This window comes from Gymnogyps californianus, chromosome 10, assembly GCF_018139145.2.
Source record: "Gymnogyps californianus isolate 813 chromosome 10, ASM1813914v2, whole genome shotgun sequence".
Taxonomy (NCBI): domain Eukaryota; kingdom Metazoa; phylum Chordata; class Aves; order Accipitriformes; family Cathartidae; genus Gymnogyps; species Gymnogyps californianus.
In genome coordinates this window covers 10,916,105-10,931,362 of record NC_059480.1, presented here as the reverse complement: position 1 = coordinate 10,931,362, position 15,258 = coordinate 10,916,105, and the positions used below count along the sequence as shown (strand labels likewise).

The 15,258-nt window shown below is 36.2% G+C and overlaps 1 protein-coding gene across 2 annotated transcripts in view; it reads left to right on the top strand.

Moving 5' to 3' along the window:
- COL4A4 (collagen type IV alpha 4 chain) overlaps positions 1-15,258 on the top strand; it is an 80,745-nt gene that overhangs the window by 4,753 nt on the left and 60,734 nt on the right. For both annotated transcript variants that reach the window (XM_050902204.1, XM_050902205.1), the window contains exons 2-4: positions 642-838; positions 3,345-3,384; positions 5,436-5,513. In XM_050902204.1, coding sequence (XP_050758161.1) covers positions 783-838; positions 3,345-3,384; positions 5,436-5,513 — 174 coding nt within the window. In that variant the 5' untranslated portion in view covers positions 642-782. The remainder of the gene's footprint in view (positions 1-641; positions 839-3,344; positions 3,385-5,435; positions 5,514-15,258) is intronic.

The window sequence follows — 15,258 nt, the reverse complement described above, 5'->3', positions numbered from 1 at the left end:
CTTCCAGCTTCCTAAATCCTGGCAAAAGCTGTGGAAAAAATGTTCTAAAAATAAAGCTAAAAAAATCTAGGTAACGTTTCCAATGATTGTCATCTATCCATGCATATGGGTAGAACTCTTGAGCTGAAAATGCATATGGCTTATTCTGCATTCAGAGTAGTCCTCCTTTGCTCAGATGTACACACAGACACTGGTCCAGCCCAGTTTGCAGAAGATACTGCTAAGTCTAGTCTTGAAACTATTTTTTCTTGATTTTTTTTTTTTTTTAGTTCATTAGGTCTTTACCATAGGCAGCTGTCACATCTTTTTTTTTAATGCCTTTAGCTAAAATAGGTACGATAACTTTTTAAGAAATAGTGATGCAGAATGCTCTTTGTTCATTATTTCAAACACTGAGTGAAGACTCTCTCTTTTCTAGGCTGAAATCTTGTACCATTTTTATGTTGATCTGTAATTTCATATGTAGTCCCCTTGAAATAATTGGATTGCTGATAAAATAAAATGCAGCTGGAATAGGAATAATATAATGTAGTGCCAACATAAAGCTGTGCAGTATGACATATGTAAATGGTTAAGACATATTTTGGTTATCCGGTAATTATTCATGTTTGTACATCAGATGTATATTTTAATATAAACAGGTTCAGAGGGGAAAACAACAACAGTGTGGAACACTGTTTATAGACCATCCACAAAGAGAAGGAAAGAGAAGACCTGCTGTTTAAAAAAAAAGAAAGAAAGAAAAAAAAAGTGCTGCATGTACAGATCCTCAATCAGCGTGAATGGCATTAACAAAGGATTTGTTTGAACGGATTAAGTGGCTTATCACAGCTGCCTGGTGAGTTTTACGGATCACTAAATTTTTTAACTGGAATCACTGAGATATATTCTTAGCTATCAATTTAGGAGTAATAAGAAATCACCAGTTAAATCATTTGTAGCCTGTCATAAATTTGATAAGCCTATATGATAATTTATTGTATTTGATTTTGATTGCTGGTCTATAAGTTTATACCATTTAAATTTCAAGTACTACACTATTTAAATAGTAGGAAACAGGAACTATAATCCTGAGTCTGTTTTAAGAGGAAAGATATTCCTACATTCTAGTGATGAACATATTTGGAGAAGAAAATGTAATGACCACCTCAAACCTGAGTGCCTGTCCCAGAATAATTTTGCAGATGAGGGAGCATTATTAAAAGGCATGAAGAAAACTTTTAGAGACTATGATGGAAATACCTGCTAGCAGCTGTGGCAGGAGTTCTTTCTGGAGGATAATGATCCTGAGGAGAAGATTAGGATCACTGTGGCCCGGAATTTCAGAGTAATGTGTGGGATCAATGATTCCATCTCTATATCTTCTAGGAAAAGTCAATCCAATTTTCCTTCTTTATAAAACTTCATGCACCAGGCTCTTTAGCAATGCAAAATTATCCTTTTCTAGCTGGGAACCTGGCCCAGCAAATGTACCTTGCTTGAACTTGACACCCTCGCTGCTAGGCAGTCTTCTTTTGTGCTAATATGCCTGAACTCTCTCCAGTCTCTTTTTCATGTTTATTTGGTTTGTGCAAACCCAGGCTGCTTGTTATTCAGGCGTTCCCCAATGTAGCAGCCCTCTATCCCAGCCATCTCTCCAAGGTAGCTCTTCTTGCCTTTTTTCTGCGTTATTTGTGAATGACTTACCTCTAACAGTCTTGTGCTGATTCGAGTACCTAGGCAACATCTGTCTGGCTTCAGGAGGCAGGGATTTTGAAATGACAGAGAACAATCTGGAAAACACATGCCTGCCATCTATGACTGGAAAAAGGGGAGACTGCAGTGCCGTGCATCAAGAACAGCGTTTCAGTTGTGCAAGGGCTTCTTGAGAACTTGGCATTTTCTTAAACAAAAAATAACTCACACCTGGCCAATGTTGATACGGGAAAAAATATTTAGAGACTGTCTGCAAGTTCAGAAGGTTAGAAGCAAAAATGGCCTTAAATTAGTAACAGTCACAGAAGAAACCAATGCTATTGTCTGCTACCTGTTGAAGTGTTCCTGTGAAGTTAAATCCGTTCTACACAAAATTATTTGGTGCATTAAAGGATGAACTGCTGGGATGCACAAAACTTCTCCACCATTTACTGTTGTAGCTGATCATCTGGCAATCTCACATTGTTTAATCAGTCCTTTGTTTCTCATTTAGCAAGAGACAGTATGAGCTTCTGTCTTCAGTTACCACTAATTATTTTCATAAATATTTTGTTTCCGTAAAATCTGTGTATTTGAAAAAAAGTAGCAAGCAACATAGGTTTAAGAAGTGTATAGAGTAAATGTACATAAATGGCTAAAATATATTAAATTTGTCAGTATTGAATTTATCAGTATATATCAGTGCATATACAGGTTATATAATTTGCAGTTTGAATCTGTGAATAATTAATAGTGAGGGAGAGTAATCGTAGGTTTGCTGGCACAGTTCTCAATGCTCCAAAGTGTTGACCATGTGAATAACAAAGAAAAAATAGAGGTTGATCTCAACAGGACTTTGGGAAATTTACTAAATGCCTGAATATTTGCAGCATTGGAGTAATTTTGATACAGAGTAATACACAGTAGTCTATACGTTATGGCCATATCTAATTTATCATTTCATATAATGAGTGAGCACCTTAGTTCTCATTAATAATAATGTTAGTATTAATAATAATTAATAATAATTCTTATTTCCTGTATTGCTGCAGAAATTTTGGGCTACCTTTTTGTTTTACTTTATCCTCTTTTTTTGCATGTAGAAATCATAAAAGACATGATTTCAACTTTATAATCCATCACTAGCAATGGTTGGCATGGAGCTGGGCTTCCCCAGCAGCTGCTCTGGAATCATGTGGCTATTTTGAGTGCTGCTTTGCTCCCTGCCTTCTCTCGCTCTCTCTCTGAGCAAAAGAAAACAGCACCAGCTAAGTCATTTTGGGGCAGATGCAGATCACCTCCATTTCTGCTCAATCTTCACCCCATGGTGTCCATGGAGAAATCCATCTGGAATGGTTCCTCTCTGGCCATTCCTAATTGTGGGGTTGGAAACAGGTTTACAAGGGGGAAGTTACAAGGACTTTGACATAGTCTTACTCATGCCTATCTGTACTCAGTCTCACAAATCCAAGAAGACAAATATATGTAGCATGTGCTGACCATTTCTTGATGGTGCATACCCCTTATAAATATACTCTTTGACTATATAATCACCCCAAACAGGACTTAATCATGTGTACATACTTCTCACTTTTTAGAGGCTACATTTTTGTGAAGGTTGGATGTTGGAAGTTTAGTTTTAATTTAGCTTTCTCCTTCTTTCAAATCAGGTGGCTGCTGATTGTTTTTTCAGCACAAGAAATTGACGGGGTAAGTGACATTGATATTTACTTTAGACAGGTGATAGATAGGATGGTATAGTTCAAGAAGTAACACTATATACACCAAAATGACCTATAGTTCTGTGGGAAAACTGTGATGTTTCTTGCAGTATTTCTGCAGTTCTAACTTTCCTTTCTGTTCCTGTTGCTCAGCTTAAGTGTTCTGTATTTTTCTCCTTTGGATTCTTCTGGATTCTAACTTTGGCATCTTTAGATGCTTTTGGAAAGCTGCATGTAAAAAACCTCTCTCATGCACTGAGTCTGTCTCCTTCCTCATGAAGTCCCTTCAATGGCTCTACATTATAGCATATATCAAACTCTAGCTTTCAAGCCCTTCTGTGCATGTTAGCCTAGATCTTAAACTGGCCTCCCTGTACATTCCCATCTCTCTGAAGCCAAAATTTCACATATAATATAGTCTCAATATCTACTTTATTTTCCTCTCTGTACTGTCCTCCATATTAACGTTATGTTTGCAATGCCCTCACTGAAACTTCTTTCAAGTCTGTCCTCTGTTCCTTTCAAATATTTAAAAGCTCTTTTTTGTTGTTTTTCCCTCCAAAGTCATCCCTTTTTAGGTGAACTGTTGAAAATTGAAATATTTTTTAAAAAGAAATGTGTTCAATTAGAACAAAGGGTAACAGCTTATGTGTTATTAGAAACTTGCATTCCATTGACATTCCAGTAGAAGCAAGTTTTAAGTAGGTGAGAGACTAGTGTGGAGTAGATTAGTAATTTCATGGGAAATCCAGTGTGTGAAAGAGAAGCAGTCTGTGAGAGAGACCGTCATACCCTCTTGTTCTGAGGTTTGGGAGTACCAGATATTCTAAAAATATTGTAGATAGAACAGAATTTTTCCTCCTTATCTAATATTTGTCAGTGTTCTCTCCTTGAAAAATTGAAGTATGAACCTATAGTGTTCTGTTGGTTATTACAACCAGTAACAAAACAATGTTGACCTCGATAAAAATGAAATCCACACTGAGCAAATATTTTCATGTCATCACTGTTTACTTGTTTACCTAAATTATTCTTAAATCTTTTAAATCCTTGTCATCCTTTTCGAAATGACTTTGATCATTTACACAATTTTGCTGAAAAAATAATGTCACCTAGTGGACATTCCAACCATCTAAGTGAGTTTATAAATGCATATGGTGTGTATAATTGGTATATGTTTAATACTACACTTTGGGAAATAGAAAAGAATAATAAAATCATGTTCACTTACCATACAATAAATCTGAATTTACATTATGTTGTGTTTTAGTTTCTCCTCAAATATGCTTTTTTTCCTCATTGCAATTTGATGAAACAAAGTAGTCACTTCTTTGCTATTAAGAGGACAATGACAGAAAGTTTTAATACAAGAAATAAGTAAATTAATGGTAGGCAAAGCATAATTACACCATGCACATACTTCTTTTTTCATTTAATAGACAAGAATTAAATACAAGGCTTTATCACTGAGTGGGATTGTTGCTCTTCAGCCTGTTTTGCCTTTTATCATTTAATTGTAGTTAAACAATCTCCTAACCTAATGTGATGGGTTACAAATTTCACATTATTACAAATTAAATTCTGACTGTTAAATTTTTTTCTAGATGCAGCCCATTTCCTTAGTTGTATTTAGCTGTAATATTTAGCATTACTTAACATAACTTGCAGGCAATGTCTTTCACCTTCTACAGCAACAGGAATAAGCTTTTGCCTATTGCTTCTACTTTGCCAGCATGTTTATGCTGATGAGAAGTCCAAGAAGCTTAGCAGGATTTTAAATGTAGTATTGATGTGTGTATTCTATTAAGCAAGCATTGGAAAAGGTTCATATGTGTCAAGCTGAAGATCTACACAATATTCTGATGTTTGCTGCTATGCCAGTTTCTTCATCGGAAAGAACTTGCTCTGTGGGTATGCAAGGGTAGCCAAATCTTTTGCCTTAAAAATCATCTAATTGGATAATACGTCCAGTTGACAATATTTGATGAAGTGATTATTGTCTGTTGCATATTGATAAATACATAAACTTTTAATTTTTAGGGAGGATATGCATATATTGACCCGTGTGGGGGACAGGATTGTTCAGTGTGTCGGTGCTTTCCAGAAAAAGGATCAAGAGTAAGTGATGATTAGAACTAATGATAATCATCAGTTAAAATCATTATGGTTGACATAAATCAATAAATCAATATTCAGACATAAACACGTCTGATTATAGCAAATTAGCATAATTCTCTCACTGGTATGAAGTACAGCTATCATGGAAGGAAGTTAAGATTGTTTGTAAACAAGTTTGCTTGTAAATTAGGTTTGCAATAATCATGGTGCCTTGTTATGTTAAGGATTCTTTGAGATCAATCTATTAGACAAAGGTCATTCTTAATATATATTAAGTTTAGAAATCTATGCTCGTTTTCTACTAAGAGATTGGTTAAAAGAGAATGTCTATGCCATCTACTAGTTTTATGAGAACTTACGTGTTTCTTATTTGGGTTAGGTGATTCTGGAAAAGCTTGCAGACTTTTTATTTTACTAGCTTAATGCACTAAGTATAAAAAAAAAATCTGAATTGTCTTTGCCTTATAAATAATTGTAAAACATTGAATGAAGCCAAGGCATTTTCATATTATACACTATAACTAGTAAGTGTGCATGTTGCTATTTGTTAATTGAAATATGGTCCAGTGATGACTAGTTTGTTATCTTGGCTGTTCTTTCTCAAAATACATATCTATATAGTGATAGCAAACAATTTAAACATTATATGAGGAAAGGACTTATTTACATATATGCCCCAATTAGTGAACAACTGAAAAATTGTCAGTTAGTGATGGAAATTGTTTTCTTTCAAAGTACTAATGTTAAAATTTAGGGTTAGAAAGCTTGAACGTGATGGATCAGTTTTTAGAAGAGCTGCCTGCCTCATTTGTTTGTGTACAACCTGAGTCGCCACAAAAGCAAGACACACCTTTTCCTTCCTGTGCTTCTCCAGTTAGCTGCATGCTTTGCTGTGTCATGATCACTGCCCTGGTGTCCTTGGATCCTATCCTAATCCTCCAGGATTATGTCTATACGAAAGTCCCCCATGCTGTAGGATTTTCATAATAGGGGCCTAGGATGCATCTCTCTCTGTAACACTGTGTTAACAAAAGGGCATCCCAGGAAAAGTATTTTGACTAGCAGCATTGCAGTGTCTCTCAGCACTACTGAATAGACTGTTTTGGATACCAAAAACCTGATCTGAAGTGCCATTTAAAAACAATTGACTTGAAAGTAGAGGAAACTTCCCTGATTCTGGTTCTCTCTCAGTAGCCTGGAAGTTCTGAATTGCATGACCATAATCAGTCAGTAATAAATACTGCGGTCATTATGGCTGTTTCCTAAGCTGTCCCCCCCACCACAGGTAAATTGAACTATGATTCATGCATTTGCCTTTAGTTTTCTAAATAATTCCAAGGATCTGGACCTAACTGCCAAATAGAAGTGTAATAAACATTTCAAAATATATTCAATGTCATTATGCAAATCTAAGTCTGAGAATTGTACCGTTTTCTGAAATAGCTGTGAAATACGTATGCACACTGATGGATAAAGTCTCTCCAATGTAATATGAATTTATATTTCATGCAATCATTTCTATTAATCAATATGCAAGAAATAGAAGTACTTGTCAGACCCTACATGAAATATGGCTTAACTAAACACCACTTCAGATAGATTGTTGCAAATATTTTCTATACTAATGTATGGTGATGAATTATTTTCTATAGGATTACTTAATCTTTTTTTCATCCTACAATCCTGTTGATTTCTAAATTTTGCTGTGTTCTGCCTTTCCACTCTGACACAGTAACTTTGCTTTCCTAGCTTTTGTGGAGACTACCCATTACAAAATAAAAGATTTGTTTATCTTATTGTTAGCTTCCTAGAATGCAAAACATCTGCTTTATCTGCTTTTCTGTCTGAATCCTGCTCCCAGGCTGGTTCCTCAGAGTTTTGTGTCTTCCTCAATCCTGTCTTTAAAGTGCAAGAAATAAATGATCATTGAAAGCCTCTGGCATTGTACAGTATGCAAGCCTAAAATTTCAGAAGTGTACAGTTTATTAAATAATCCTTCTCTGTAAAGAAGTTGAGATAAGGGCAACAGTATAAATTTGGTTGCCTAGCACCATATTTTTTCCTTTTTCACTATTTAGCACGGGCTAGCTATCAAAATTGAGGATGAGCTGGCCCCCTCAGCAAACATTTGCTGAAAGCACAAAAAGATTCTAGAAAATTCATGTCCTTGCTGGCAAAAGGCAATGGAACAATAATCTCATCCAGACCAGCTGGAAAGCCTACCTTATAGCAGCCCTCAAAGTTAACAAGTCTTAATTCAGCTCTGTTAAACCAACTGCAGTATCAGGGGCTTTTGCAGAGGCTGAATGAGAAAGGCAGCATCTGAGTGAGCTACATCAGTAAATGTGTTGAGATACATTGATATATGTAGACCAGTCCACCTATTCTTTATTTTTACTTTTTGTTTATTTTTTAATCTCTTTTACTACAGAGAGTCAGGTGTTGGGTATTCCCTTCATGATCTTCCATTGAACATGGTAATCTAACACTTATAGGGGAGCAAGGGCAAATTATCTCATTATTGTACTGCTAAGGTATCATCTGTGTTAGAAACGCACAAGGTCAGACCTATTATGAATTGATTAAACATGTTATTCAAACTCTTCCAAGAACTGCAACCAAAGCCTTCATTAGACTAGCTGGAACATGACCATTCGTATGTTATTCTGAATCTTTATTGTTGGCTGAATACTTCCAAATAGAGTTCCAGTTTCAACGGAAAGTTTCTGTTAACTTTTATCTCCCCTAAAAAGCGCACGGGGGGAGAAGCTATTTAGCGAAGTGCATTATTTGTAGTACACCTGGTGGAATGCATAGGAATTATTATCCATAGGAAAGATGCTCATTGTATCATAACGTAGACTTTGTGCTAGATAGATGTCATAGGTCTAACTTACAAGTGATAGTTTAACATCTGAATAAGAACCTAGGCAGTTTGTTTCGCACATTGCTAATGGTCACTTCCCTACATCCTTCTCCACACACTAATGAAAAGGAGATTTTTAGAGAAGTCAGAATATCTATCTGCTGATAAAACAGCAGTTGTATAGTTTCAGAGTTAAGGTGTGCCCATCTGATAAGGGTTTCACTTTGTCAGCAGACTGTGAGGAAAATATTGTTGCTGGTTTCATTTGAGGGGTTTTTGTTTACATATAAAACACTATGACAGGTATTTGATGACATTGCCATTTTACAGATTTTAGAACGTTATCTTCCTTTTTAGACTTTCAGTGGAAGCATTTCCCACTGGAAATTTAGCTACTAAAGTGAACAAACAGGTTATTTCTATGTTTGGAGCAGACTTAAAGTCCATCCATAACAAAGATTTCTACTAAAATTAAGGTAGAACAAAAGTCTTAGAGCTGATATAAATCAGCTTTGTTTATTTGTAATTACCAGTGACAAGGGAAGTGTGTTCACATTTTGTAAAACTAAAAACATTGTAAGCTGCGTATGACATAACTGTAGCCCATATCCTTAACGTCTCTCCACTAAAATAGTAAAAAAACTAGGGTAATAAGAGAATAGACGCCTAAAATTAAACTCCTAAATATATTTAGGTTTATGAGTTAAGTAGAATGGCTGTCAGGAGTGTAGTATACTCTGAAGTTTCCATAGGAAAGTAGGACCTCAAATCTTGCCCTACTGTCTTTGGCATAATGACCTTTCTTTCTATCCATTTTTTTGAATGCAGTTTAAGTATGATTAGTTAAAGCTGTGGTTACCAGGACAGTGTAAGAAAACTATACAGCAGAGTGTGAATGCAATGCGAATTAAGACCTTGCCTTCTGGTTGCCCATTTGAAAATCTTTTAAATGTCAACATAGAAAGCCTTCTTCATTGTAAGTGGACAAGATAATTGAGGTTTTAGCTAGAGAAAAGATGACCATGGGAGTAAGAAAAGGAAACTGCCATGGCTGTACTTGAATGTATTGAAATTGGGCAAGTTGGAAGAAAAGTAGAAGCAAATAGCTGAACTTTTATTTAATATTTATATAAAACCAGTATACTTATGCATTGGTTGCTATATTGGGTTTTAGAAGAGCTTGTGTACCTGTTGTTTTTTATTTCTCTCAACCTTAGATAACTGTGCTAGAAACAGATTTGCAATACTATTCATTAGCAAGAAATCACTGTCTGAAAAACATTCTAGTCACTATTGCTAGTAGTATATTCCATTCTGATATCATTACAGTTGTCCACATCACAATGAAAGTTCAACTTCTGTTTAATTGGGATTACAGCCTTGTTGGAATTAGTTTTACGTTATACTATTTATCTCTTGATATCACGTCACAACTCAAAATTACTCTTTCTTCCATAGGACACCATTAAAATGTGCTGTCAAATCTCTTTCTACATACTGTGTGCTACTATACATGTTCATTTAAGAACTATAGAGCAGATAAATGAGTGGAGAAACGCATTAGTGGAAGTACATATGCCAGTAAGTGTTCATGATTTTTAGTGCCAGCCTGGAACAACTGAGACTTTCTCCTGCCTCTTCTTTCCCAGTCAAGATGTATGGTCTTCCAGTAGGCAGCAGCAGTCAATGTTTTTAATTAGAGGCAAACAGCAACTTCATTGTTTTAGATTTTTTTTCTCCTCTTCCTCTTTGGTCTCCCATAAAGTCTGTGATTTTAATTTTCTCCTGATATATCCAACAGACAGTGAAACCTTTCTTCCATTTCCTCCTCTTTCTCTAACTTGGGAAGTCATTTCCTTGATAACTCCTGCAGTGTTGTATCAGAGGCCTCCAAAAACGCTGGCTGCTCTAACAGATTTTAGACAGTTAAAAAAATGTTTGCAGTTAGCACTGACGGATTGTAAACCTGTCCTGTGCCAACCCCAGAGTTTGATCCCATTCAATTCCTTTGGCTTTGTTTATAGAGTTAAGTAGATTTAGAAAGCAAGCGTCTATTCATGACCCAACCTGATCTAGCTTCTATGAGATCATGTGAAATGCCTGGAGCAAAGTGAATAATAAATATAACTCAGCAAGACCGATGTTCATTCTTTTGCAGATGAAGCAAGTGGCCTATTTTCATACTAGTGTAGGAGAGAACCTAGCAAACAGAAATCTAAGAGGAAGGTCTCTCATTTTCTGCCATATGAGGTATAAGGAGTAAGCATTCACAAGAGATGCTAAGTCAGTTGGTTGTCACAGGTAAGTTAGAAAGCCAGCTGATGTATACTTCAGGTCAGTGGGGTAAGAATGGTGAAATTTAACTCTGTAGTAGGTCTGTCTTCTGGCATCACTTCTCTTGCAACATCTCCCTAATAGATCTTGTGGGTTAACTGAGTCTGATTTACAGCACAGTATAAACATATTGAAGATTCACTAACTGGGAAACTGTGCAAATTCTGTCTGTTTTGGGGAGTAAGAAGCATTTATTAAATCACACTTTTTTGCATGTCAGTATGCAATGGCAGTCTGTCATTCACATAGAATATCCAGCACTTGTATTTGAATTTTCAAGCTGCACACTCAGGAAATGAATATGTAAAATCCATCTATTTGATCTCAAATACATGTGCTTAGTTGAATCTGCTATCAGAGATGTACGCACACTAGCATCTGAGGAAACCCAGATCTCTCCCACTATTTGCCTCATACTTGTTGATCATTTTCCCCAGTATATTAGCTATGATACAGTTTTAAAATAGAAGATTCCTGAGACCAGTTATACATTTCTGTAGTATTTCTATTGCAGTTCACTTGCATTTGCTGAGAACGATAGAAAAACAGACCTAGAGAAATGAGACCCCTAAATCTGTGTCTGAGGCAGACCACACATTTTTTTTATAACTGGACAGAGCAGTAGGCAGTTCTCTGGCTCTAAAAGTTAGGATTTGAACTGGGAGGGAGTGGAGCCTGCTTACCAGAATGTGGAATAGGAACAGGATCACTCCATTCTCCTCACTGTAAGGTGTCTTTGAGGCTGTTCTTCATATACAATGTCCAGCTACAGCATCTGTAAATTAGCATTTTTCATATTAGACATGTTTCCAAATTTTTCAAAAGTTTTGATCTAGTTAAATTATCTCTCCTTTTCTTCTTGAGCATCTTTCTTTCCTTAATACTTCTGGTTCTTCTGTCCCACCATACTAAAAATAGTGTTTTTCTCAGTGGCTGCAGATTGGCAAGCTTTTCCACATCAGGTAAGACAAAACTCTACAAAATCATTCTTTTTCATAGATTTGAATCAACTGAAAATTGCCAATCAGTGACTTGTTTCAATAAAATGAATCAGAGCAAAAGCTAATTTTATTTTATTAGCTAATCTGATGTTAATTATTTGTGGTCTAAAATGCTCTTATTTGCAGCTCTCTGCTTTCAGCCATTAACAGTGTTTCTTAGAGTTTCAGTGCCAAATTCTCTCTTGTTCAGTGTTCGTTTAACACAATAGTGACACCCACTGGCTTATTGGATACTTTTTCTTTTCATGGTTCCACAGGGTTAAAACACAAAACAAAGTACACCGTGAAAAATGTTTTCAGCACTTCACTGTGATGTGTTGTGCTTCAGTGAAGTATCACTGTGGATACTAAGCTGCATCATCAGGTACTATGTTCCTGTAGCATACTGGATCATTGAAAAATATGATAAAAGAGCACAGAATTTTCTAGTAGTTTGCAGCATGATCCAGGTGCAGAGAAAAGTCAAGCACTAGAAGTTACTATTGCATTTAATCGGCTCAAAATCTGACTATAAAAAAGAAGTTATACTGAAAAATCGTTATGCGATCTGCTGTTTCTGAACAAACTGAGAATAAAGTACATGCCATATACTAGTCTGACCCTCACTCACTGTTTAACCCATAGTCACAGAAAAATTTGCTCTATTAAGGACAAGAGAGTGGATTTAATGCCAAGTTGTGTGCTTTCTCAGATTGATCTCATCTTGATAAAGTTAACATTTAGAAGGTTTATTTTGGAGCCTTGACTTACAGTGAAAATGGTTTTGGTCCCAGTCCTACACAGTTACAGTGGAGGAGTGGAAACTTCCCAGAATGGACACCCCTACAAGCCCTGGAAGCTGTGGCTTTGCTGTGTAATAGACCTGCTCTTCCAAAATGGGAGAGGACATGGGTGGAGCTTAGAGTAGCAGCAGATGCTCCCACCTCACTAAGAAAATTACAAAAGAAAACATCTGTCTGCAAATGCCTTTGTGTGCACTCCTCTCTTGCCCCCAAACTGCTCTACTTTCCTCCCTTTCTCTGTCCTGCTCCTGGTAAAATGAGAAAGACTGGTTACAAGCCAGAGCCTAGTGTAGAATGAAAAAGGGCACTATATTATTTGCCTACAGTCTGATTCTGTGGAGTTGCTGGGCATTTTCATTTTTCTTCATGTGAACAGAAGGTAAATGCATTTCATGTGTCACTGGTACATGCACATAGCCTGTAACGTTGGGTACTGTCCTAAATGAAGGCAATAACTGGACTTCTTTTGACTTGATCAATAACAACAAGCAAGCCAGAATTCACTCTAATAGCATGAACCAGTTTTTTTGATTTCCAGTTAAGACTCCTTTAAAACATTGTGCTTTCAGACAATTAAGTGCTCAGGGCACTCTAAAAATCAGGTGCTCTTCAGTGTCCCAGGCAACCAAAAAGAGTAATTCCAAATAACCTTGGCCATTGGCTTTTCCAAACAGTATTAAATGCTTTGCTGCATGATTCTGAAGTATTTACAGTCTTAGTCTTAGGAAGCATACTTAATTAAAAAAAATATAGTCTTGTTTTGTCAAAAGTCAGTTTCTTACTGCAGGTCAAGCCCAGGATATGATAAAATAACAGACCATAGTCTTGGCATGGGTAGTTCCTGACCTAGATGATTAACAAGGCATTGAAATCCTAAAGGAATTTATTGGCATCAGATGGCAGAGCAGGCATAATATTCTGTTCATTTTAACTGAGCTAATTTGTCATTTCCACATGAGCATGACTACCTTCATCCTCTTTATTTGTACAGCTGTCCTGAGACTGTAATGCTGTGGTAGTCACATTGGATGGGCACAAATAATAGATGTGATAATAGATGTTATGACATGGTATCAGTTTGGTCTTAACAAAGCTCCCAGTCATTATCAGTCTTTGAGCTGAAAGAAAGAGAGACAATCCACCAGCTTCACATGGCATGCTAAAGTTGTATCAGCTGTCAAACCTATTGTGAATTCTGGATTCAGTGACTGTTTTATGACTTCACTACCTCCTACTGAAGACATAAACCATGGAGTCAATTAAATTCACAGGGTAGCAACTAGCGAAGACATTTTATCAGCCTAAAGGACTACATGTCCTGGAAGTGTTTATTGGTTAATTATGATGGATAATTACCATAGAATTCATACAGTGTCTCAGCTTTTTTCTGAGTACTATCAAAATCATGTTTCTTCAACTGTCCAAAGGATATAACATGATGTGAAAATTTTCTCTTTCATCTATTGAATGCAGAGCATATACACTATGAATTAAAAATACTAAAATTGCTGCAGAAACTTCTCAACAAAATGCATTGTTAAGACAAAGGCATTAGAGCATTAGTGAGAAATATCTCATGCGTTTTTTTTCCTGCTGATGAATTTTGCATTTTACATGTAACAGCTAGTTCAGTGTACTAAAAAAAAGTACTGTTTCCAGTAGAGTGAATGGTTCAAACAGTTGCGTTTTACTGTATTATTAGTCTCATTAATTTAAGTTTTCTTATACTCAAAATTATGCTTTAATTAAAATGGTTGTCCAGTCTTTTTTTTATCAAGTATTTAAAGGGTGTAATAGCTGCTTCAAGAGTACCTCGATGAATAAATTCAGTTTTACAACAGAGGATGTGCAAGGCACATAGACAGGCTGCAATTGTTCATGCAAGCAACTACTCAAATTAAACACCCAGAATCCTAACTGTCCATTCCTTGTTAACAAGGATGCAGAATCGGCAGATTTTAATACTAGTAGCCCTTAATTTACATAATATTTTACACTACTCAGATTACGGTATCAAGAAAATTGTAACTGTTGCTGAAGACAACATGCTGATTCTGCCCTGGAATTTTTGCCAGTGACTTCACTGGAATCAGGATCAAGGTTTAAGTGAGAGGAGCCAGTAAAGACAAATGGAACATGAGTAGTATGAGGATACTTTTTCAGGTAGTCCTTATTTGTAAGTGTAGGACTTCTTTTCCTAGCCTCTGGACTAAATTCCTGTTCATAGCTTCAGGGCCAGTGGTGATCCAGTCCTGCTTCCCGTACAGCATAAGCCTATAGTATGTTCCTGTTCCAAGCATGTAGTAAGTTACCTTCTCATTACCCTGTTTCTTTGCTGATTTGATTGGATGATGCATACCATACATTTCTTCACTTCATGTCCAACTGTCAAATCACACTGATTTTATTGACATATTTTAAAAGACAAATAGAGAATAAATAAAAAGAGGTTTAGGTCCCTGCTTGCAATTCACAAGATAAGATTTTGTTCAGACAGATTCAGTCTGTTGAAATGTTTACACTGAGAAGCAAGCAATTCAGTTCTGTTGCTTCAACGTAATTTGACTCCTGAAGCTAACATATTTGCTTACAATCACCTTTGATTTCTGTCATTTTGTTTTCCTTCAATCCATTCATAGAAATAAATGTCTGGTCTGTCATTTCTGTGAATGGAGGTTGTACTGAAATATCCTTTACTGCCCTCAAGTGGTCTTAGAGCCATATGCTTTTCTCAGGAATGCATGGGGCTCCATTTTGCTCTC